The following is a 19,856-nucleotide window of genomic DNA, read 5'->3' as shown; positions in this document are numbered from 1 at the left end:
TCACCAGCAACACATGCTCGCGAAAGAAACCGGTCGAAAAGAGCTTTCCCTCGCTCATACATGTGCGGCACTGAGAAGACCCACGGCAGTGTGCATCAGCTGAAATCCCACGCCCTGTCCCTTCATCGAACCGTCGTGCTCGTAATACATACTCATCCATATCGTATATCATTATGGTAAATCATGCTGAACCGTGCGTTGTAATAGAAGAAAAGCAGCCGTGCACATGAAGCCTCGCTCTCGCTCACTGAGGCTGAATCGTAAAAGCAAAAATGAAGCGAAAGACGACAGTTGGATATTATGCATCGCGGTATAGGGCCGCATCGGAAGTGAACGAGAGAGACAGAGGCGCTGATTGTGAGCCGAACCAGAAAAGTCTCTTTGTTGATTAAAGTTGATATTGTGTGTCGGTAGACATGGCTGCAGCAAGTCTAGCCGGTAGATGGCGAGGGCGGAGCCGTGATGGTACGATTGTCATCATCCTCCTGGTTCTGTTGCTGGTAGCTGTTGTTCATGTACAGGTGACTATTGTGGTACTGGAACCCGTGATGCTCCTGGCCGAGCCCGTAGGCATAAGCATGGTAGTGGTAGCCGGTCGGCTGGTGGTGGTGATGATGCTCATACGTCGGCTGATGAATCGCAGGAAGAATGTTCTCCTTATTCTCGTATTGAAAAGGCTCGTTGAGGGCTTTGTACGAAGGCAACGCAGGTGCCGGTGATGGCGAAGCTTGCTGGAATCCAGCCGTGAGGTAGTTGAAAGGTGCAGGCTGGGTAAACGAGACCTCTTCGTCCTGGAAGACGTCGAACGCTCGCTTTCGCTTGGGAGCCCGATCGCCGTAGCCATAACCAAAGTCGGAGCGGCTTCGGGTATCGTCGTACTGAGCACGCGTATGGTATGGAAAAGTCGGAGGCCGAGTAAGCTGGCGCGGCCGACGCGGGGCATTGGCATCCATGTCTGTTAGGACGGGTCGCGTCAATGCTTGTCTCGGGCTCTCTGTCTTGATGAAATCCTCTTCCTCGTCGTCGTAGACGGAGCTCGAGATCCTCCGCTGGCGTTTAAGTGACCCCTGTGGGGTAAAGATGAGCTCGGTAGGCTCGACATCCTGCGAATTGAGCTCCAGCTGCTCGACGACCGAGCTGTCTTTCTTCTGATTCCGCTTGCGTCGCATCTCTGGGGTTGCAGAGTCGAAGATGTCCATGCCTGGCCAGTAAATGCCCTTGAGCTTGGTGCTCTCGCTGACCGCCATGGGATCAGCTGTCGCTGCATCGGCAGGATCGTCCTCGATAGCACAGGAGTCCTCCACGGTGTGTCGGTACCGTCTCCGCTCGCTCGGATCGGAGTATTCGCTGGATGTCTCGTAGTCTGGGTTGGTGTAGCCGAGAGAGCTCGCGCGAGACTCCGTGGGCCAGTATTGCATGTGAGGGGCAAAAGGACGATGGCGTAGGACAGGCCCTGACTGAGGGGTGTGTGTGGGCGTGACTGCGTTCTCGACCTTGATCATCTGTTGTTGTTCAGACAGACGTGGATCGAGGAGGGCGCCAAAAGCAGCTCGAGGGCGAGCAGGACGCGGGGCTTCAAGCTTGGGTGCAGGCGTAGCTCGGGCTGCAGCAAGGTGAAGTCAGTAGCGGTCCCCGGCAAGGAGGTGGAGACCACCGTACCGGCTGGCCTTGCGCGAGACCGGCGTTTGTCCTTCTGGCTCATCCGCTCCGACATGAGCTCCTCGACGTTGCATTCGGAGTACCAACGATCGTACGACTCGATCAGTCGGCGAGAGGCCTCCTCATTGGTTGCCCGGACCTTGACCTTGTAGTAGTTGGAGAGGTGGCCTTTGCTGGCGACGTGGGTGAGCAGGTGAGATACATCGCTGAAGTTTGGGCGCTTGGGACAGATGTTGCAGTGCAGTGGAATGCTGTTGGCCGCCATCGCAGCACCGTAGTAGTGAAGGAGCGTGATGTTGGCCGAGCAAGGTGAAAGTGCTGTCCTTGCAGCGCGGTTGGTGGAAAAGAGGACAGAGTGAAAGGAGCGGACTGGTTGTTGAGTGGAAGGTGAAAAGAAGAGGCGGTGGAGAGCAGATCAGATAGAGGCGCCGAGTCACTTCCGCGACTCAAGCACCGTTGTTGATAGCTGCTCACGAAGGCAGGAAGTAGGCACAAAGGTACGCTTGTTATGAAGGAGGAAAGGATCACGCAGTGCGAAGAAAGAGAAGGATTTGTAGTTGGCAGTTTACTAAGGCCGCCCCACGTGGTAAAGCTTCCGCGTCGGCGAATGACCGGCAACACGTCGCTATTCTCTGGTTTTGTATCTCAAGCCTCATGGAGAGGAGGACAGAGTTATTAGATAGCCAGAGAGCCAGACGAGGCGTGAGCTGTGAGCTGTGAGCTGCCAGAGTGCACAGCGCCACAAGGGTGGTGAGATGCAGGGTCATAACAATGGCTGACATTCACTGTGGGCACCATTGCCAAGCCCCCGCTCTTCCCATTACCTCGTCCGTACACACCGTAATTACACCTGGGCAGGGCATGATATGGATTACGTCCTCAGATCTAAGGGCGGTTCATTACCTGGATAGCCGCTTTTTCCGGAAGCCCTCATTTCCCGAGGCACCGCCGCGTCACGGCCCGGGGCATACAACTACGGCGCGGTCAGCCTCTCTTCTCGACCCGCGACGAGTGACCTACTACACGGGGTCTACTTCTACAAGGCCGGGGTATTTCAGTAGACTCAGGCCTGCAATACCGAAGACGGTGTGGAAGACATCTACCATGTCGCCGGGTCGGTCTGCGAGACCTCCCAGTTCGGGATCCTGTGCCAATTAGATAAGTCTACCATACGACGCGAACCACCATCGCTCACCTGGCACTGGAGGATGAACTTGGTCAATTTCTCGCCGTCTATCCAGTGCAGCTTGTTCAGCATGGCCATACTGCTCATGACCCACCAGCTGTAGCAGACATCCTCTTTCTTCTCAGGCCTTCCGTTAAGTCCACCGTTCTTGAGCTGGCGCTCGCTGAGCCACGCACCCAGCTTCTCCTGATTCACGAGGTCAAGTCTGCCCGCGATGGTCAGGGCCGCGACGCACGTGAACACCTGTCCAGAGTGAGACTCGGCGCCCGGACTGGTGCCATAGGCGCCATCGAAGTTTGCACACGACTGGATGTGCTGGACTGCTTTCTCGATGTCGACCAAATGCAGGAGGCCCATGAGGGAGAGGGCATTGAGCGCCCCGTACAAGAAGCGCGTGTCTTGCTCTCCCCACTCGTCACCGGCGAAGGTGCCGGTGTCGGGATCCTGCAGATTTGCGATGTCTGGTTCTATAAGCATAGTGATATCAAAAGCTGCTCTGAAACCAAACGTACACTGGCCAATCTTCTGGCGACCCCCCTTCATGCGCTCTTCAAGCTCGTCAAAGGCATCAAGCGTCGCCAGAATTTGCACGCCGCTGACGGTGTACAGCATGTGCGCATCGTGGCCCGGCGCAGCGCCGAAGCCGCCGTCCTCATGCAAGCACGAAAAGACGAATGCCAGAACTCCTTCACGTGCAAGGGCGTCTGGATGCCCCAGCAGATGCAGTGCCGTAAGGCCCCAGTAGAGGCCGTTCAGGCGCAGATGCTCGGTGAGCCAGTACTCCAGCTCGTCTTTGCGCTGTGTCTGTCAGCGCAGTCCTACGGTGCGCATATGCAGACGACGCGCAGGATCAGGCAGACGCACGGTGTCCAGACTCTGGATATAGCGGACGTGCCTGTCGACATACAGCTGCATTTCAGCGGGCATGGCGGTCATGCCCCGGCCGGGCCCAGACACGAGGGACATTGTGCTGGCGAACGGGTTGGGTGGGCGTGTTCGGTGAGGACGGGGAAAGAGCACGCATAGCGGACTGCGTTTCGGCGCCGGCTCTTGGGCGAGGGCTTGACCCGGCAGTGGCCGGGGCCTGAAACGATCTTCACGGGAGCTTGGCGGCGCCTCCGCCGATTGCGACTCCTCGCTCACGCAGCGTTGCAGACTCCAGGGCAGCCGCCGCCGCCCCCTGACCCCGAGACTCCCGCTGCATGCGCCTGCAATCTGGCTGCAATCGCTGTTGCCGGTGCTGCAGACATTACATTGTTGTATCGAGCACTGGATGGCGCGCAGCCAGAACCACAGGCACAACGGCCCGCAGGCAGTTCGCATCTCCTACCTAGGCACTGCGTAGTCGCGCGTCCCTGAGCGTTTGCCCACCGCCTTGCTGCCCTGGGCCCGAGCGTCGGCGGATACTCACACGTCGCTCCTGCCGCCGCTCTCCCTCGCCGTCCCGCAGGCCACGGTATGGGCTCGCGCTGACTTTTGCTACGGCGTACGCTTCCCCGCTCCATTTATTTTTCCAGTCACCGCTCTGCGCCCATTCACGCCTCGCGCGCCCCTCGCCGCGGCCTATACCACGCCTTTGCTCTTTCGCACGGCGGAGACCAGGGCCTGTAAACAAGCCCGCACCATCTTCAGCCCCGAACTAGCTCCCCCAGGAGTCGAGCACCCAGCTATTGAAGCCGCCTGCACCGCTCCCTGTGAACTTGCCACTACGACAGGACGACGCCTCTTTGTCTGCCCCCGAATTCAGACGGCCCTCCCTTGTTCAGGCACCGCTGGTGAGTGTTGCTCGACGGCAGCGTTGAGACTGGGCCCCTCCTTCTTTGTTTCAATATCGTGGCAGATCCAATGTTGTACAACAGATCGGCTATTGCAGTCCTTTCACCTACCGCAACGAGGCTGACAGTGTCGAGCGAGCAGACCGGGGCTTCGTCCGCCGTCCTCCACGTCGCCGTCGAAAATAATCGCATTCTGAGTCGACCACACCGCGGGGCGTATAGCTAAGGCAGTTACGGGTTGCACGAGCGCCGTGTCCGGTCCGGCGAGCGGGTTCCTGCAGGCTCGCTGCTCCTTGCTCTACTTGGGGCATCACGCTCGACTCCTCGCAGAGCACGCATTGGTGCACTCCTGCAGACGCTGCTGCGAAGGGAACGACTCCACTTCAGCAGGGTTACCACGGTTCGTACTACTACCTTTCCCAGCGCCTTCTAATACTCCACATCTTGGTACCAGCGCCCCATATGCCGACCACGCTGACAACCATGAGCAAACACAGTCTCCAAAACCGCGCATATACGCTCGATTGCTCTCCCAGACAAGGCCCGCCCTATGTGCCCACCCCCATAAAGCCATCGCCCCTGCCTCCGACGTACCGCTCTCCCACCCCTGCCGAATATTCCCTGGCCTGTCCTCAAATCGAGGCGCTGTTGCTGAACACAATCACCGAGGTATTTCGCCCACTGCTGGCAGAAGCCTGAGACGCAGAAGGAAGACGGTCGTGTGCTTCATGGTGCAGCTGTGCTAAGAGATCACTAGCCCCGGGAGCCGCCGAGGAAACCTCTAAGGAAGATGCCCAAGTCATCTTCTCTGTCACTGGCCATGCGCTCAAAAGGGGGAAGGGAGAACGTGGGCTCGCCGTTGAGCCCACGAAGCCCTGGTTCGCCCAATCCAATCAATGGGAGCGACCCGGATGCTACAACCCCGACTGCCCCGTTTCATGATATGCCCCAGTCACCGGCATCGCCTAAACCCCGCAAAGATTCCAAGAATATATTCTCCAACTTCTCCGCGACGAAGTCCTCCTCGCGGATAACAAATCCGGAAAACTCTCTCCGACAGGTACATCATCAGGAGGTGCCCACAGCACTCTACGCTAATGGCCGCGGGGGGTCAACGCCGGAGTTGAACCGAACGGTCCTAACTCCTACTTCTGACGGTAGGACCGCATCGTCTTCATCTGAACATGCCTGGCTAACCAGTGCAGATAATCGGTCTGATGTGACAAGTTCTGAGCAGCGGAGTGGATCCGGCAGATCTACCGAGACTTCGGATCACGCATTCGACAACAACGCGAAACGCGGTGGCTCGAAACCGAAGAAGGCCGGCATGCTCGGGCGGTCGAAGTCAATCAAGCTCGAGGAGGGCCCGGGCACCCTCGCTAAGCTTAACAAAGCTCAACCTGCCCAACTTTCCCCCGATCCGACCGCAACATGGAGCCATAACGGCGAAGCAGTGCCGCTGAAAACTGCTCCGTTGGAGAAGGACAAGTCCTGGCGTCAGAATATCGCATTTGGAAAGCTGCGTACGCATTCAGCGGACCGTCACGATGGGTCTCAGCATGCCCAACGCGTCGACGACGATAACGCCTCGCGCAAGGATAAGGCCGAGCAGAGCTCGCTTGCATCGGGCTCTTACAACGAAAGCCGCGGTGCTCAGCTGATGTCTAACATTGGATTTGGGGCACGGAAGATGGGAGAGAAGATTGATTCGGCCCGGAAAGGCATGTTTGGAAAGTTGGGACGCAGCTCCAGCAATCACGAGAGGGAACTACAAATCCCCAAAGAGGCATATCAGTTCAAAATCATCCACACACCGCTCGTCGAACAGACAAGGCTTACAAGGATATCGAGCCGGTTGGAGAATTCCAAGGACAAGACTGAATTTTGGATGCCGGCACTTCCTTGGCGCTGCATAGAGTACGTTGCCAGTATTCCTTTAGGGCGAACGGGGAGCTAACAGGTTCTCACAGCTACCTAAACATGAAGGGTTGTGAAGAGGAAGGTCTCTATCGCGTTCCCGGCGCCGCCCATCAGATCAGATATTACGAACAGAAATTCGACCAGGGTATGCTTTCATTGTGCCTACATTGAAGGCGCAGCTAACGTGCATAGACCGCGACATCGACCTGATTGCAGACGAGGATCTCAATGATCCCAATGTCATCGGCTCGTTGTTCAAGAATTGGTTACGACAACTCCCAGACGAGATCTTCCCGAAGGCCACTCAAGCACGGATCCAACAAGAATGTGCGGGCGCCAAGACGACCCCCCAGATGTTGAAAGATGAGCTATCCAAGCTTCCGCCTTTCAACTATTACCTCCTGTTCGCTATCACTTGCCACATTAGCCTGCTGCATTCTTGTTCAGAGTTCAACAAGATGAACTACAACAATCTGTGCATATGCTTCCAGCCGGCTATAAAGATCGATGCATTCTGTTTCCAGTTCCTCATATTGGACTGGCGCAATTGTTGGCAAGGCTGCTGGACTGAGAAGGAGTACTTGGTTGAGGAGGTGAAGTTACTGGAAGCCCACGAAGCCCAAACAAAACCCCAGCCTGCTCCATCGCGTAATGGCCACAGCTCCGGGAAGAATAAAGGCTCACATTCGTCCGGACATCTAGGAGAAGCCCTCAAATCCTCTTCGGCGCGAAGCAACTCCGCAGACCGTATCAAGTCCTCCACGCGGGGCGTCTCGTCAGACAGGAGCATGGTCTCGGGCCGCGCTACTCCACCCAACTCGTCTCTCCTTGCTTCCGAGAAATCGAGTAGCTCCAAGCGCGGGGCCCCCAGCGAACGCGACTCTTCCACGGACCGGGCGATCTCTTCGTCGGATAGTCGAGAAGCGTTCAATGCCCGCGCGACTCCCAAGCGCGCACCGCCTACTGTGAACGCCGAGCTAGTGGATGATGAGGACAACAGCGCAACCCCTACTCAGGCCCAGCATAGCCGGGGCCCGTCCGAGAACCAATTTCGACTGGATCTGAGTAATCCGCCCAGCTCTCCCTTCTCGATAAAATTTTAATGCCCGGTAATGGACGTCGACGACGGCAGGATCTTTTGCATGAATTGGGATAATAAAAGGGGGTTTGGATTTTGTCTTTGCACTTTTGCATGTTCTGTTCTTATCTGGCTGCCACGACGTCGCGATACCCATCCTTCGATCCTCTTTTGGGCTCGTGGTAGCACCTGTAGTCGTTTGATCAGTTAGCCTCAGCGGTGGAGTTTGGCTGCGCATCTGCACGGTCTTGCATGTTATTGCATTGGGTATCATGCTTATGGTTTATGGCTTGAATAGTGCACTAGCGCTGGCGGTTGGAAAGGGGAGAGGCTTGTACGATAGCAGGATGGAGATGCATTCCGCAGTGTACCGGTGTGCGTGCTTGACAAGCGTGCGTTAGTGGTGCATGCGAGTGCGGAACCATGGCAGTTGACCGCTGAGGCGGGCAGAAGCGACATCTTGGCAATTTATGACGTAGTTTAGGCGGTACCTGACTGACTTCGCGCCCCTCCGCGCCTGCTCTCCGCCGCCGATCCTGCCTCCAGAGGTGCAGCACGAGAGCTTCTTCATTGAGCCTCAACTCTGACAGCGAGCGGGCAATCGCGCCCTCACTCCTTCCGCCGGCCTCTCCGGGATTGTTTATGACCTCGATCAATCCGCCGTCCTCTTCGGCTCTCCTCCACACACCCTCACATCCTACGCACCACCGCTAGGCTTATTCATATTCCGCCACAACCTATTGCACGCGTTACCATTGTTTACGAGCCAGCCCACCGCATCAACTCAGCCACTCTCCGCCAAACCGCACACACATCGCCATGTCGCCGAGAGAGCGAACGCAGGACTGCTACCTGCTGCCATTGACCGACAAGGGTGCTCCGGACGTCGCAGGGCAATACATCTACTTGCCCCCACCAACAGACCCCTCCTATCTCGTCTGCTTTCAGATCGAGGGTACCAGCTCAATATGTCGGCACGGCAGCCTCTGGGTCAACGTCCCCGCGAAGGGTGAGAAGTTCACGCGCGACCGCTACCGCGAGTACAAGTAAGCAATTGCCATCTCATCCCAGGCCTCAGCGCGCACACTGACACCCCGCTACAGGCTCAAGCCAGACTTCAATGGCATCTGCGAGATCAAGATCCCCATCCATGAGGCCAATGCCTACTCCTTTTACACGACCTACACGCCGCTGCCGAAATGGTCCTTCACCGACATCGCCGAGCCGACACCCACGCGAACGGAAAAATACTTCTTCGATGTCTGCCCGCGGCTCACGCTGCAGGGCCAGCAGATGCCCGTCGAGTCGATCATCGTCTTCTCTGTCCTGTCAAAGTTCATGGGCAAGTACCCCCACGACTGGGACAACCACCTGCGCGGCATCAGCCAGAGGGGCTACAACATGGTGCACTTCACGCCGCTGATGATCCGTGGTGCCTCCAACTCACCCTACAGCATATACGACCAGCTGCAATTCGACAAAACCGATTTTCCCAATGGCGAGAAGGACGTTGCCCGCCTCGTCAAGAAGATGGAGCAGGAATTCAATATGCTGGCCATGACCGACGTAGTGTGGAACCACACTGCTCACAACAGCAAATGGCTGGAGGCGCACCCCGAGGCCGGCTACAACGTCGATACTGCGCCGTGGCTGCGGCCTGCCCTCGTGCTCGACACCGCCCTTCTCAAGTTCAGCCGTGAGCTCAAGGTGTTTGGGCTGCCAACCAAATTCAGCTCCGTGGACGATCTCTTAAGGGTCATGGATGGCGTTAAGACCCACGTTCTCGGCGCATGCAAGCTTTGGGAGTTCTACGTCGTCGACATCGAACGAGACACAAACGCCGTCGTTGATGCCTGGGTTTCCGGCGAGGCCACATTCCCTGATGGCAGCTTTAGTGATGCTGGCCTCCGGGGTCTCGACGCTGTCAAAGAGTGGACTTTGAAGCAGAAGGCAGAATGGATAGTTGACCACGCCCTTCGTGGCGGTGACAGGTTGGGCGAGCGATTCCGTCGCCGCGTGGATCCCGCGATCGGTGCCGGTTTTCTTTGCGCCCTGTTTGGCCGATTCGATACCCGCACTAGCAGTACTCCAGACCGGAGAGCAGCACATGGTGCCATCTACCGGATCCTGGAAGACGTCAATCTCCACTTCTACCGCGAGTACGATCTTGATGCAGCGGAGATCATGGAACAGCTTTTCAACCGCATCAAGTATTGCCGCTTGGACGACCACGGTCCTAAGATGGGTGAAATCACGGAGTCCAGCGCGCTCATTGAACCGTATTTCACGCGACTGCCCCTCAACGAGACGACAAAGAAGCACAATCCTGAAGCGCTCGCACTAGTCAACAACGGCTGGGTTTGGGCCGCGGATGCAATGAAGGACAATGCTGGACCAAATTCCCGCGCATATCTAAGGCGAGAAGTCATCGTTTGGGGCGATTGCGTGAAGCTCCGTTATGGGAGCGGACCGCAAGACAACCCCTTCCTTTGGGACCACATGGCTAAGTACACGCGATTGATGGCTAAATACTTCCACGGTTTTCGAATCGACAACTGCCATTCCACGCCAATCCATCTCGCCGAGTATATGCTCGACCAGGCTCGCACAGTCAATCCGAATATGTTTGTCTGCGCTGAGTTGTTTTCTGGTTCAGAAGACATGGACTTCAAATTCGTCAAGCAGCTCGGCATCAGCGCTCTCATCCGGGAATGCATGCAGGCGTGGAGCACGCAAGAGCTGAGCAGACTCGTACATCGCCACGGCGGAGTACCCATTGGCAGCTTCGACACGGATGAGGTCCTGAACGCCGACCCGTCGATGTCCAGCACTTCGAGCGATGGGACCCGTCTGATCATGAAGAAGATAAAGCGCAGCCCTGTTCATGCCCTCTTCATGGACTGTACTCATGACAATGAAACGCCAGCGCAGAAGCGGGATGCACGCGACACGCTTCCCAGCGCTGCTCTCGTCGCGATGTGCTCGTGTGCCACTGGCAGCGTCTTCGGATTCGATGAGGTATATCCCGAACTCATCGAGCTTGTCCACGAAAAGAGGCTCTACTCATCAGTCAACTCCACCGGTGGGCCTATCAAGGCTCAGACTGGCGAAGGCGGCATTGGAGGTATCAGGAAGATCCTCAACCAGATCCACGTCGAAATGGGCAAGAAGGAGTACAATGAGACGTACATCCATCACGATCGCGAGTACATTACTGTCCATCGTGTCAATCCTCACACCCGAAAAGGATACTTCCTGATTGCCCACACCGCGTTCCCCGGCTACGGTAACGGGAATGGGGGCTTCGGTCCGACCAAGCTGCCTGGGACTAAGGCCAAGCTCATCGGCAGCTGGAATCTCGAAGTGGACAACAGCTCAGAGACGAGATCTGCTACAATCGGCGACAAGAAGATTCTGCGGGGGCTACCCAGTCAAACCAAGGAGCTGAGAGGGGTGATGATCGACTCCCTCGGCGATGACACTACCATCAACATTCCCGACAAGTTTCCTCCGGGTAGCGTTGCGCTCTTCGAGACTTGGGTACCAAGTGCGGAGCACAGTGAAGGCTTGGACAAGTTTGTCACCAGTGGGGCCCGAGCAGCCTTCCGAGAAGTCAATCTCTCAGATCTCAACTACATACTCTACCGTTGCGACGGCGAGGAACGAGATGCCTCCGACAACAGAGATGGAACGTACAATGTACCTGGGCACGGCAATCTGGTGTATGCCGGTCTACAAGGTTGGTGGAGTGTACTCCGAGACATCGTCAACGACAACAACCTTGGCCATCCACTGTGCAACCATCTTCGCGAGGGGCAGTGGGCTCTCGATTACTGCGTCGGGCGGCTAGAACGCATCTCCGAGAAGAAGAAGTTTCACAGGATCCGCGGCCCAGCCAGGTGGCTCAAGGAACGCTTCGACGCCATTCGCAAGGTTCCGAGCTTCCTTCTTCCACGCTACTTTGCCATGGTAATCCAGACAGCATACAACGCCGCCGTTGACCGGGCCACTGAGCTCATGGGCGAGAATATTCGCAACGGACAGACATTCCTCCGTAGCCTATCCCTCGTCAGCGTCCAGGTTACAGGATACATGAATAACGCTTCGCTTTGGCCCGACAAGAGCGTTCCAAGCATGGCCGCTGGCTTACCACACTTTGCCTCCGATTGGGCCCGATGCTGGGGTCGTGATATCTGCATATCTGCACGCGGTCTTTACATGGGCACCGGCCGATATGCTGACGCAAGAGAACATATCTTGGCGTTTGCGAGCGTCTTGAAGCACGGCATGATCCCCAACTTGCTGAGCGGCGGCAGACTTCCTCGCTACAACTCCAGGGACTCCATCTGGTGGTTTCTCCAGAACATCCAGGATTATACCAAAATTGTTCCGGATGGCCTAGACCTGCTACAAGAGAAGGCAAAACGTCGTTTTCTCCCGTACGATGACACATGGTTCCCCCACACCGATAAGAGAGCCTATTCCAAATCATCAACGATTGAGGATGTCATCCAGGAGGCACTGCAGCGGCATGCTACAGGAATAGACTTCCGCGAGTACGATGCTGGGCCCAACATTGACAGTCAGATGAAACCGGAGGGTTTTGACATCAAGATCTGGACTGACTGGGACACTGGCCTCATATTTGGTGGCAATCAGTGGAACTGCGGTACTTGGATGGACAAGATGGGCGAGAGCGAGAAGGCCGGCAACAAAGGTGTCCCTGGTACACCCCGTGACGGCGCTCCAGTAGAAATGATTGGGCTGTTGTACAGCTGCCTTCGCTGGGTGGCTCAGCTGCACGAAGAAGGCAATTATAAGTACGAAGGCGTCACCCTCGATGGCGGCAAGAAGGCCATCTCTTTCAAGGCTTGGGCAGACAAGATTAAATCCAACTTTGAGCGCACCTTCTATATCCCGCGAACTCCACAGGAAGACGCCAACTACGATGTCAATCCGAAGGTCATCAACCGTCGTGGCATATACAAGGATCTCTACCGGTCCGGAAAAGAGTATGAAGACTACCAGTTGCGACCGAATTTCCCTGTGGCTATGGCCGTTGCACCCGATCTGTTCGATGACGAACATGCCCTTTACGCGCTGCAGATGGCGGACAGGATTCTGCTCGGACCTCAGGGCATGAAGACACTGGACCCCTCGGACTACAACTATCGTCCGTACTACATCAACAGTGAGGATTCAACGGACTTCCACACATCCAAAGGCCGGAACTACCACCAGGGTCCTGAGTGGGTGTGGCCAACGGGGTACTTCCTCCGCGCTCTCCTCAAGTTCGACCTGAAACGGCGAAAGACGCCGGAGGAGCGGATCGAGAGCTACCAGCAGATCACACGCCGGATGGCTGGATGCATGAAGGCTATTCGGGAGAGTCCATGGGCAGGCTTGACGGAGCTTACCCAGAAGGACGGCGAATTCTGTGGCGATTCGTGTCCGACGCAGGCATGGTCAGCTAGCTGCATGATCGATGTCTTCCAGGATGCGCGTGAGTATGAGCTTGAGCTTGCCGAGCAGTAGTAACCTTACTTGGGTTCATGGTGATACCTTGGTAGGCTTCACTTGGAGTTGTGTGGAAAGCCTTTGTTGAGGCGGGTGGTTTGCGGTGGGTTGGCTTGTTTGGACGCGCATTAAATTGCATCGCAAACTTTTCGTAGATACCTAAACCAAGTATAATAGACGCCTTTCTTCCTATTTGATGCCCTTCCACACACTGCTGTTCTGGCTCTGAAGTCAATGTTGAGCGCACGGCCTGCGTCACAGGATCTCGCGTCTTAGCGCGCTTTCCAAAGCTTATTATCTGTTCTCCGAAACCCCAGTTCCACAATTCCGGGACAGGATCCCTGCTCCTGCTCCTGATCTCCTCCACTATCTTCACTACTCAACAACGAGACACGGCAAGAATGGCGCCGCACAAGCGACGGGCCTACGAGGTCATCGACCTTACAAGCAGTGACGAGGATTTTCCCTCTCAAGCCTTCTCCTACCCCTCCTCATCTCAGCGCTACGCAGACTCGCATCCTTCGTCATCGCAATCGCAGCGCGCCCCCAAGCAGCCGCGTACGGGTTCTAACGCGCATCCTTCGCGGACGAACTCCGCATCTTCGCAATTTGAGCCTCTGGTGATTGGTGAAGAAGAAGAGGACGAGGACGCATCACAGGAGATGCCAGATGCGACGCAAGCCTTCAATGAGGTCGAAACCTATGTTCTGTACGGCGAGAAGGAGGACAGAATTGTCGGTTGTCGATTTTACAATGGATATGCCACCGTCGGCGAAATGGTGATGGTTAGAAGGGAGCCCCACAACCAATATGACAGTGAGTGCACGCGGTGATGCGTCGGACGCGTATACATTGACGCGATGGTTCAGGCAATGCAATCCAGATCCTCAACGTAGAGGGCGAGCAAATCGGGCACATCCCACGAGTACTCGCGGCAAAGTTGGCTAGGTATATGGATAGCCGCAGCCTCATCGTCGAGGGCATCATCTCTGGTCAGAAAGGCTACTATGAATGTCCTATCCGTCTGAGATTCTACGGCACGGCTGACCCGGTAGCGCGCGAGACCCTCGTCAACCGGATGAGGGCCGATAAACTGCCTGTCACAGGGGCGACAGCGCAGAGAAGGGAGGAAGAAAGAAGGCAGAAGGAAGAACAGAGGAGGCAGAAGGTCGCTGCACAAGCTGCCAAACGGGCTAAGAAGAAAGGCGCTGCCGTCGTGGCCATCGCTAATGAACAGTACTATGAGAATGGCCTAGCGGAGTTTGCGGCTGGATCTTCCCAGGGAGCCGCCGATCCTGCACACCCTGAACGCTCGTGGGAAGACATCGTTGGGGCCAGTGAGCGCTTCAATCCGCGAAATTTTGAGCAATACACGGAGGAGTTTGGAATCAAGGAAGGAGATTTGGTCAGTTTGCTGACACCTCTTTGAGGAGTCGTCTAACTTTTATAGGCTGCAATGCCGAAAGCTGCCCAACCGAAAGCTCTCCTTACAGAGCTCCACGACTTCCAGCTGCAAGGTCTCCAGTGGTTGCTCGAGAAGGAGAGCCCTCAACTTCCTGCTGCTGGCACGAAGGACATCGTTCAGCTTTGGCAGCGTCACCCGACTATGCACAACGCCTTCACGAACTTAGCTACAAATTTCTCTGTCACGAATCCCGCTCTTGCTAGTGGAGGCATCCTTGCGGATGATATGGGGCTCGGAAAGACGATTCAAGTCATCTCCCTTATCATGGCTGACCGGGAGCTTAAGCGCCGCGCGCCTGACGCATGTGACGCCACTCTGATCCTCGCTCCGGTGAGCGTAATGAGCAATTGGAGCACTCAGATCAAGAAGCATATCAAAGAAGAGCATGCCTTGCGTGTCATGTTCTACCATGGCACCCGAAAACAGCCCATTACCCCTAACCAGATTAAGAACTACGATGTGGTCATCAGTACCTACGAGAGCGTCTCTTCTGAATGGCATTCGCAAAAGTCGATGAAGCTGCCACGGCAGTCGGGAGTGTTTTCAATCAAGTGGCGCCGGGTAATCTTGGACGAAGGTGAGCATTAGATTTGGACGAATTTATGACAAGTTGCACTGATATCATACAGGCCACAACATTCGAAACCCAAAGGCGAAGAAGTCCGTCGCCGTGACGAATATCATGGCCCAGTCTAGATGGGCTCTGACTGGCACTCCCATCATCAATAACCTCAAGGATCTGTACAGTATCGTTAGATTCCTTCGCCTCTCCGGCGGTCTCGATACGCTCGAGATCTTCCATGGCGCAATTATGCGGCCAGTCTTCCACGGTGATTCTCGTGGGAGTAAGTCCTTGCAGCTTCTCATGGCCGGCATTTGTCTACGCCGCAAAAAGGAGATGTCCTTCATCGACCTGCGTCTCCCGGAGCTCTCGGAGTACGTACACAAGGTCACACTCCTCCCACACGAGCAGGAGAAGTACGACGCGCTAGACGCCCAGGCGAAGGGAACACTTGATCTCTATCGCAACAAGATGGGTGGCAGAAATGCATCCGACACGTATCGTCACCTGCTCGAAGTTCTCCTTCGTATGCGCCAGCTCTGCAACCACTGGAAGCTTGTTGGCGAGGAGCGTCTAGATGCCATTATGAAGCAACTAGAAGCTGAAGGCGTCGTCGACCTCACTGAGGAGAACAAAGCGGCCCTTCAGAAGCTGCTCCAGTTGTCCATCGACTCGCAGGAAGACTGCCCGGTCTGCATCGATGTCCTCAAGGAACCAGTCATCACCAAATGCGCCCATGTTTTCTGCACGGCCTGCATCGAGCGCATTATCGAGATTCAGCACAAGTGCCCCATGTGCCGTGCAGAACTCGATTCCCTCGCCACCACAACAGTCAAGCCCGCAAAGGAGACCGCCGCCCCGCCGCCTCCTACGCAAGAGCAAATCGCGGACAACCAGTCCCTAGAGACAGAAACGTCCAGCAAAGTTTCCGCCCTGCTCTCCATCCTTAGTGCCTCTGCGAAAGATCCTACGAACAAAACAATCATCTTCAGCCAGTGGACCAGATTTCTTGACGTCTTACAACCACACCTCTCCGCCGGCGGCTTCACGTACACGCGCATCGACGGCAGCATGTCCGCCGTACAGCGCGACGCCGCTCTGGAAGCCTTCGACACCTCCTCTACAACCACCATCCTACTCGCCTCACTCTCCGTATGCTCCGTCGGTCTTAACCTCGTTGCAGCCAACCAGGTCATTCTCTCCGATTCGTGGTGGGCACCGGCAATCGAAGACCAGGCGGTTGATCGCGTGCATCGCCTCGGACAGAAACGCGAGACGACGGTTTTTAGGCTAGTAGTGGAAGGTAGTATTGAGGAGAGGGTGTTGGGCATTCAAGAGGACAAGAGAAAACTAATGGGGCTTGCGTTCGCAGAGAAGGAGAGCGGGAAGAAGAAGAGAAGGGGCGCGGCAGGGCTTGCGGAGCTGGAGAGGTTGCTGGGTGGGAGAGGTCAGGCTGTGCAGACGACGAACGGTCAGGCAAATGGGCGCAATGCGGGCCGCTCAGGCTAGACGAAGTAGACGGCTTGCGGAGGTTTTCGTTGACTGATGTTTTGACCATATGCTGTGGTATATACGGTGACGACGAGATCTCCTTCCCTCTATCGGAGTTTAGAGGATATCTTCTAGCTGCGAGGCTATGTGCAGGGGTATATGGAGTTCAATGACAATATGGATATCAACGCAATGACTAGAACTCATCCCTTCCCTTTCTCCCTTATGACAAGCTCTATCGGCACATTCAAGCCCACACACTTCCCCAGCGACCCTATCCACAGCAGCAGATACTCCTCCGCCGTGACGTCTCTTCCGGCAGCACTAGCTTCCATCACCGCCGCAGTTTGACAAGGATGGACAAAGAACTCCGGCGAATTCGTAATGGGATGATCCTGTCTCCTGTTAGCCTGGCTGCATGCCCTTCGCATAGAGTAGATTTACCGTGATTGTAATGCCGCCCAGCACGCCCACGTCCTTGGTCTGCGACTGAAAAACCGGAGGAATAATATGCCGATACAGCGTATCCATAGTCGGCGGATACCGATGCAGCGTGTCTTTGATGCTGACATACAGCGCAGGTACGCGATATGTGGGCGAAAGAAGGATGTCGTACTGGACAACCGCTTGGGCTGTTGGGAATGGAGCCTGGAGTGCTTCGTCGTCGTTTTCTTCTTCCATTTCGGGCACTTCTGAAACCGCAGTTGTAGATGGAGAAGGGAGGGGTCTGGTTATCCGAAGGTACTTCGACTCATGTTGGTGAATGAGCTCAGCGGATATCCAGTCGTGTTGGAGATGGCTGTGCTGGTTGAAGCTATGGAGGAGAGAAGTGCATGCTGATTCGAATTCTGGCGTCGAGAGGTGAGGGAAGGAGGATAGTTTGGAGGTCATGGGTAGACAGGAGCCTAGCGAGCTTTAAGGGTTGATGCAGGTTGGTTTAGCTAATGTATAAGGCGTTGAAGAACTCTAGGATAGGTAGTGCACAGGGTCCTGGATCAACGGACGTGCGAAAGAGGCTAAGAGTGTATAGGGGAGCCTAGAGTCCTTCAACGCGCAATGCTAAATACTTCTGCCCGTCATAAACCTCCCTTAAAGTACTTCAGGGTTGGTAATGAGCAAGAAGTAGAGCGAATTTCGAGTGGTATGTGGAAAGCGTACCCTAGAGCGCTTCAACGGATTATGTAATGTCTGGTCTTGACAAATACCACGTGCTTACGCGATGTGGGTGGTCAATGCGCACATGCGTCAATAAATCGCCAGCAGCTTCAATTTTGTGACCGCATTGCACAACACAGCCGTCACCATGGTGCAAGAGGGGTCCGGGGGCAGCTCTCATGAGCTTGTGGTTACCGCCGCCACTGAACAGCAGTCACAGACTGCTTTTGATACCGTCACTACCCGCGCCGCCGTCGCTGCGCAAGATCATTTCTCCAAGGTCCCCACAGAGATCAAGGACCGCATCTTCGCGTGCCTGGACGCGGACGATGACCTGCACAGCCTCTGCCTCACGTCCAGGGCCTGCAGGGAGAGCGCCGCCCCTCTACTGAACAGTTTCTGCGACACAACGGCTTATGCTAATAGATCTGGACGGGTCGACTATAAGCCATATCTGACCAAGTTGGCTTCTTATCCGCGTCTAGGCAAGTATGTACGCCATGCAGCGCTTGGCCCGTCGATCCGCCGCCGATTCTCTTGTACCGAGGTATTTCTTTCGCTTTCTTATTTCAGCAATATCAAGAGCCTCTTTCTCAAGCGCGTCAACGGACCAGCTTTCGTGGACACTCTTACTTTCAAAGAGCGCTTCACCTGCCTCTCGACTCTGATTTGCAAAGCAAACCCGAGTAGAGTTTGGTATCTCTCCAACATTGGTGCACTGCTTACGGTACCCACGCTGCGCAACCTAATCCTGGAAGGGTGCCATGAGCCTCAACGCGCGTGGGCCACAAGAAGATCGCCCTTATCCGGAACACCCCTCGGCCTGCGGCTCGTTCAACTCAGAAGTACAGACATTAGCGTCCGATCTCTGGGGGAGCTCATTGAAGCCTGCGGACAACTTGAAGTCTTCGTTCTGCACAACTTCAACGCCGCCTATCTGGAACACTTAGAAGGAAGACTCCCGAAATCCATCGGACGTCGCAAAGACTCCTTACGATTCTTGCGACTAACAACGTCGGATGCGTGTCCCGTGGAATCCTGGGAGTCGCTCAAGGAGTTTTCCCGCCTTCAGTTCCTCGAAATGAGCTATCAATTTCTCTACGGCATTCTCGAACGTCTGGACACCTGGTACATCGCACATATCCTGCCGCCTTCTCTGGAAGGACTGAGCATTTCCCAGATCGAAGAATCCGATATCGAGGACTCCGATCTCGACGAACTGCTCGCGAGATTGGGTGAAGCACGGGACCAGTACTGTCCGAGACTCGTCGATATCTACTTGTCCGTTCGGAAGCCATACATGATCGATCGCATCGATCGTTGGAATGAGGTCCGCAAGCTCCACGAGCCCAAGTTCAACATCCATACCTTCTGCATCGGCAGTCGCAGGCCCTTCCATGAGTGGGTGGCTGCTCGCTATGGGGGCTTTCGTGAGCTCGATGAGGCATATTGGCGATACTTTGACGAGGGATACTGAGCGGAAATTCTCCCGGCGGAGGTTTCGCAGGACGAATTGAGGGCAGGTAAGTAGATGCGCAGTGGGAGGACGGCGTTGAGGCTCTCTGTTAAGGAGTTGGATATCACGATACCCACTGGGCTGGTCTACGACGTTCTGACTTCGGGGCACTTCCTCTGTTTCTCACCATCCGGCTAGGCTCTGATTGCCTTCCGGATGATGTATCCCACCCAATCCTTTCAATCACTTCGACCCTGTACAATAGCTATGGCGTCCCCCGATACGCTACACATATTTCATGGTCCATAATCCATCCAAAGTCACGCACGACATCACTCGCGGACGCTACAAAAATGCATGATCCGTAATCCACTCGAAAGTCGCGCTCGATCTCACAACTGTTGCCGTCTAACAAAGCGTCACAAGGCGCCGCCACGTTCTCTTCCCGCAGCAACTTGCCGAAGCTTAGCGCGTACCCGCCGCTTCCCCATTGGCTCGCGTCCCCGCGCCCTCCCCGCACCAAGCTCGAACCCGTTTCTTGGGGCACGTCAACGGCTCCATGACGTCCACGCATCAGCATTCGCGCTCCACC

The 19,856-nt window shown here is 55.7% G+C and overlaps 9 protein-coding genes across 9 annotated transcripts; 4 read left to right on the top strand and 5 right to left on the bottom strand.

Moving 5' to 3' along the window:
* Window positions 1–431: 431 nt before the first annotated feature.
* On the bottom strand, window positions 432–1,924 carry BU26DRAFT_438134 (uncharacterized protein; the record flags this gene model as incomplete). The annotated part of the gene is made up of 2 exons (XM_033824276.1): window positions 432–1,580; window positions 1,655–1,924. 2 exons carry the CDS (start codon window positions 1,922–1,924, stop codon window positions 432–434), a joined length of 1,419 nt encoding a protein of 472 aa, XP_033677790.1.
* Window positions 1,925–2,341: 417 nt separating this feature from the next.
* On the bottom strand, window positions 2,342–3,880 carry BU26DRAFT_524344 (terpenoid cyclases/Protein prenyltransferase). Its single transcript, XM_033830260.1, has 5 exons — window positions 3,710–3,880; window positions 3,358–3,643; window positions 2,855–3,306; window positions 2,680–2,804; window positions 2,342–2,632 (listed from the first exon to the last, which is right to left on the bottom strand). The coding sequence occupies exons 1-5, from the start codon at window positions 3,809–3,811 to the stop codon at window positions 2,590–2,592; spliced, it is 1,008 nt and encodes a 335-aa protein (XP_033677789.1). The 5' UTR covers window positions 3,812–3,880; the 3' UTR covers window positions 2,342–2,589.
* A 1,008-nt stretch (window positions 3,881–4,888) lies between these two features.
* BU26DRAFT_133091 (uncharacterized protein) lies at window positions 4,889–5,302 on the bottom strand. The gene has a single exon (XM_033819694.1). It carries the CDS (start codon window positions 5,192–5,194, stop codon window positions 4,931–4,933), a length of 264 nt encoding a protein of 87 aa, XP_033677788.1. The 5' UTR covers window positions 5,195–5,302; the 3' UTR covers window positions 4,889–4,930.
* A 108-nt stretch (window positions 5,303–5,410) lies between these two features.
* BU26DRAFT_438321 (uncharacterized protein) lies at window positions 5,411–7,643 on the top strand (the record flags this gene model as incomplete). Its single annotated transcript, XM_033824284.1, has 3 exons — window positions 5,411–6,537; window positions 6,591–6,685; window positions 6,733–7,643. 3 exons carry the CDS (start codon window positions 5,411–5,413, stop codon window positions 7,641–7,643), a joined length of 2,133 nt encoding a protein of 710 aa, XP_033677787.1.
* Window positions 7,644–7,769: 126 nt separating this feature from the next.
* On the bottom strand, window positions 7,770–8,134 carry BU26DRAFT_133086 (uncharacterized protein). The gene has a single exon (XM_033819693.1). The coding sequence runs from the start codon at window positions 8,075–8,077 to the stop codon at window positions 7,895–7,897; it is 183 nt and encodes a 60-aa protein (XP_033677786.1). The 5' UTR covers window positions 8,078–8,134; the 3' UTR covers window positions 7,770–7,894.
* An 8-nt stretch (window positions 8,135–8,142) lies between these two features.
* Window positions 8,143–13,317, top strand: BU26DRAFT_610064 (glycoside hydrolase family 133 protein). The gene is made up of 2 exons (XM_033835970.1): window positions 8,143–8,664; window positions 8,722–13,317. Exons 1-2 carry the CDS (start codon window positions 8,438–8,440, stop codon window positions 13,151–13,153), a joined length of 4,659 nt encoding a protein of 1,552 aa, XP_033677785.1. The 5' UTR covers window positions 8,143–8,437; the 3' UTR covers window positions 13,154–13,317.
* Window positions 13,318–13,505: 188 nt separating this feature from the next.
* BU26DRAFT_494529 (uncharacterized protein) lies at window positions 13,506–16,815 on the top strand. The gene is made up of 4 exons (XM_033826187.1): window positions 13,506–13,951; window positions 14,005–14,540; window positions 14,586–15,177; window positions 15,230–16,815. The coding sequence occupies exons 1-4, from the start codon at window positions 13,537–13,539 to the stop codon at window positions 16,669–16,671; spliced, it is 2,985 nt and encodes a 994-aa protein (XP_033677784.1). The 5' UTR covers window positions 13,506–13,536; the 3' UTR covers window positions 16,672–16,815.
* BU26DRAFT_524339 (uncharacterized protein) lies at window positions 16,726–17,782 on the bottom strand. The gene is made up of 2 exons (XM_033830259.1): window positions 17,098–17,782; window positions 16,726–17,048 (listed from the first exon to the last, which is right to left on the bottom strand). The coding sequence occupies exons 1-2, from the start codon at window positions 17,542–17,544 to the stop codon at window positions 16,857–16,859; spliced, it is 639 nt and encodes a 212-aa protein (XP_033677783.1). The 5' UTR covers window positions 17,545–17,782; the 3' UTR covers window positions 16,726–16,856.
* A 170-nt stretch (window positions 17,783–17,952) lies between these two features.
* On the top strand, window positions 17,953–19,590 carry BU26DRAFT_524338 (uncharacterized protein). The gene has a single exon (XM_033830258.1). It carries the CDS (start codon window positions 17,957–17,959, stop codon window positions 19,283–19,285), a length of 1,329 nt encoding a protein of 442 aa, XP_033677782.1. The 5' UTR covers window positions 17,953–17,956; the 3' UTR covers window positions 19,286–19,590.
* Window positions 19,591–19,856: the final 266 nt, after the last annotated feature.

This window comes from Trematosphaeria pertusa (genome assembly GCF_010094035.1).
Source record: "Trematosphaeria pertusa strain CBS 122368 unplaced genomic scaffold BU26scaffold_19, whole genome shotgun sequence".
NCBI lineage: Eukaryota > Fungi > Ascomycota > Dothideomycetes > Pleosporales > Trematosphaeriaceae > Trematosphaeria > Trematosphaeria pertusa.
Note: the sequence above shows the minus strand (reverse complement) of the source record. Positions and strands in the feature narration are given on the sequence as shown.

Bases quoted from the DNA above. Each gene is read 5' to 3' on its own strand.
- BU26DRAFT_524344 (XM_033830260.1), bottom strand. From the start codon at position 3,811: ATGTCCCTCGTGTCTGGGCCCGGCCGGGGCATGACCGCCATGCCCGCT. The intron at 2,805-2,854 runs GTGAGCGATGGT...TAATTGGCACAG, and splicing joins AGTTCATCCTCCAGTGCCAG to GATCCCGAACTGGGAGGTCT. The intron at 2,633-2,679 runs GTAGGTCACTCG...ACCGCGCCGTAG, and splicing joins GTAGAAGTAGACCCCGTGTA to TTGTATGCCCCGGGCCGTGA.
- BU26DRAFT_133091 (XM_033819694.1), bottom strand. From the start codon at position 5,194: ATGGCTTTATGGGGGTGGGCACATAGGGCGGGCCTTGTCTGGGAGAGC.
- BU26DRAFT_133086 (XM_033819693.1), bottom strand. From the start codon at position 8,077: ATGTCGCTTCTGCCCGCCTCAGCGGTCAACTGCCATGGTTCCGCACTC.
- BU26DRAFT_610064 (XM_033835970.1), top strand. From the start codon at position 8,438: ATGTCGCCGAGAGAGCGAACGCAGGACTGCTACCTGCTGCCATTGACC. The intron at 8,665-8,721 runs GTAAGCAATTGC...ACCCCGCTACAG, and splicing joins GACCGCTACCGCGAGTACAA to GCTCAAGCCAGACTTCAATG.
- BU26DRAFT_494529 (XM_033826187.1), top strand. From the start codon at position 13,537: ATGGCGCCGCACAAGCGACGGGCCTACGAGGTCATCGACCTTACAAGC. The intron at 13,952-14,004 runs GTGAGTGCACGC...GCGATGGTTCAG, and splicing joins GCCCCACAACCAATATGACA to GCAATGCAATCCAGATCCTC. The intron at 14,541-14,585 runs GTCAGTTTGCTG...TAACTTTTATAG, and splicing joins GAATCAAGGAAGGAGATTTG to GCTGCAATGCCGAAAGCTGC.
- BU26DRAFT_524339 (XM_033830259.1), bottom strand. From the start codon at position 17,544: ATGACCTCCAAACTATCCTCCTTCCCTCACCTCTCGACGCCAGAATTC. The intron at 17,049-17,097 runs GTAAATCTACTC...AACAGGAGACAG, and splicing joins TGGGCGGCATTACAATCACG to GATCATCCCATTACGAATTC.
- BU26DRAFT_524338 (XM_033830258.1), top strand. From the start codon at position 17,957: ATGGTGCAAGAGGGGTCCGGGGGCAGCTCTCATGAGCTTGTGGTTACC.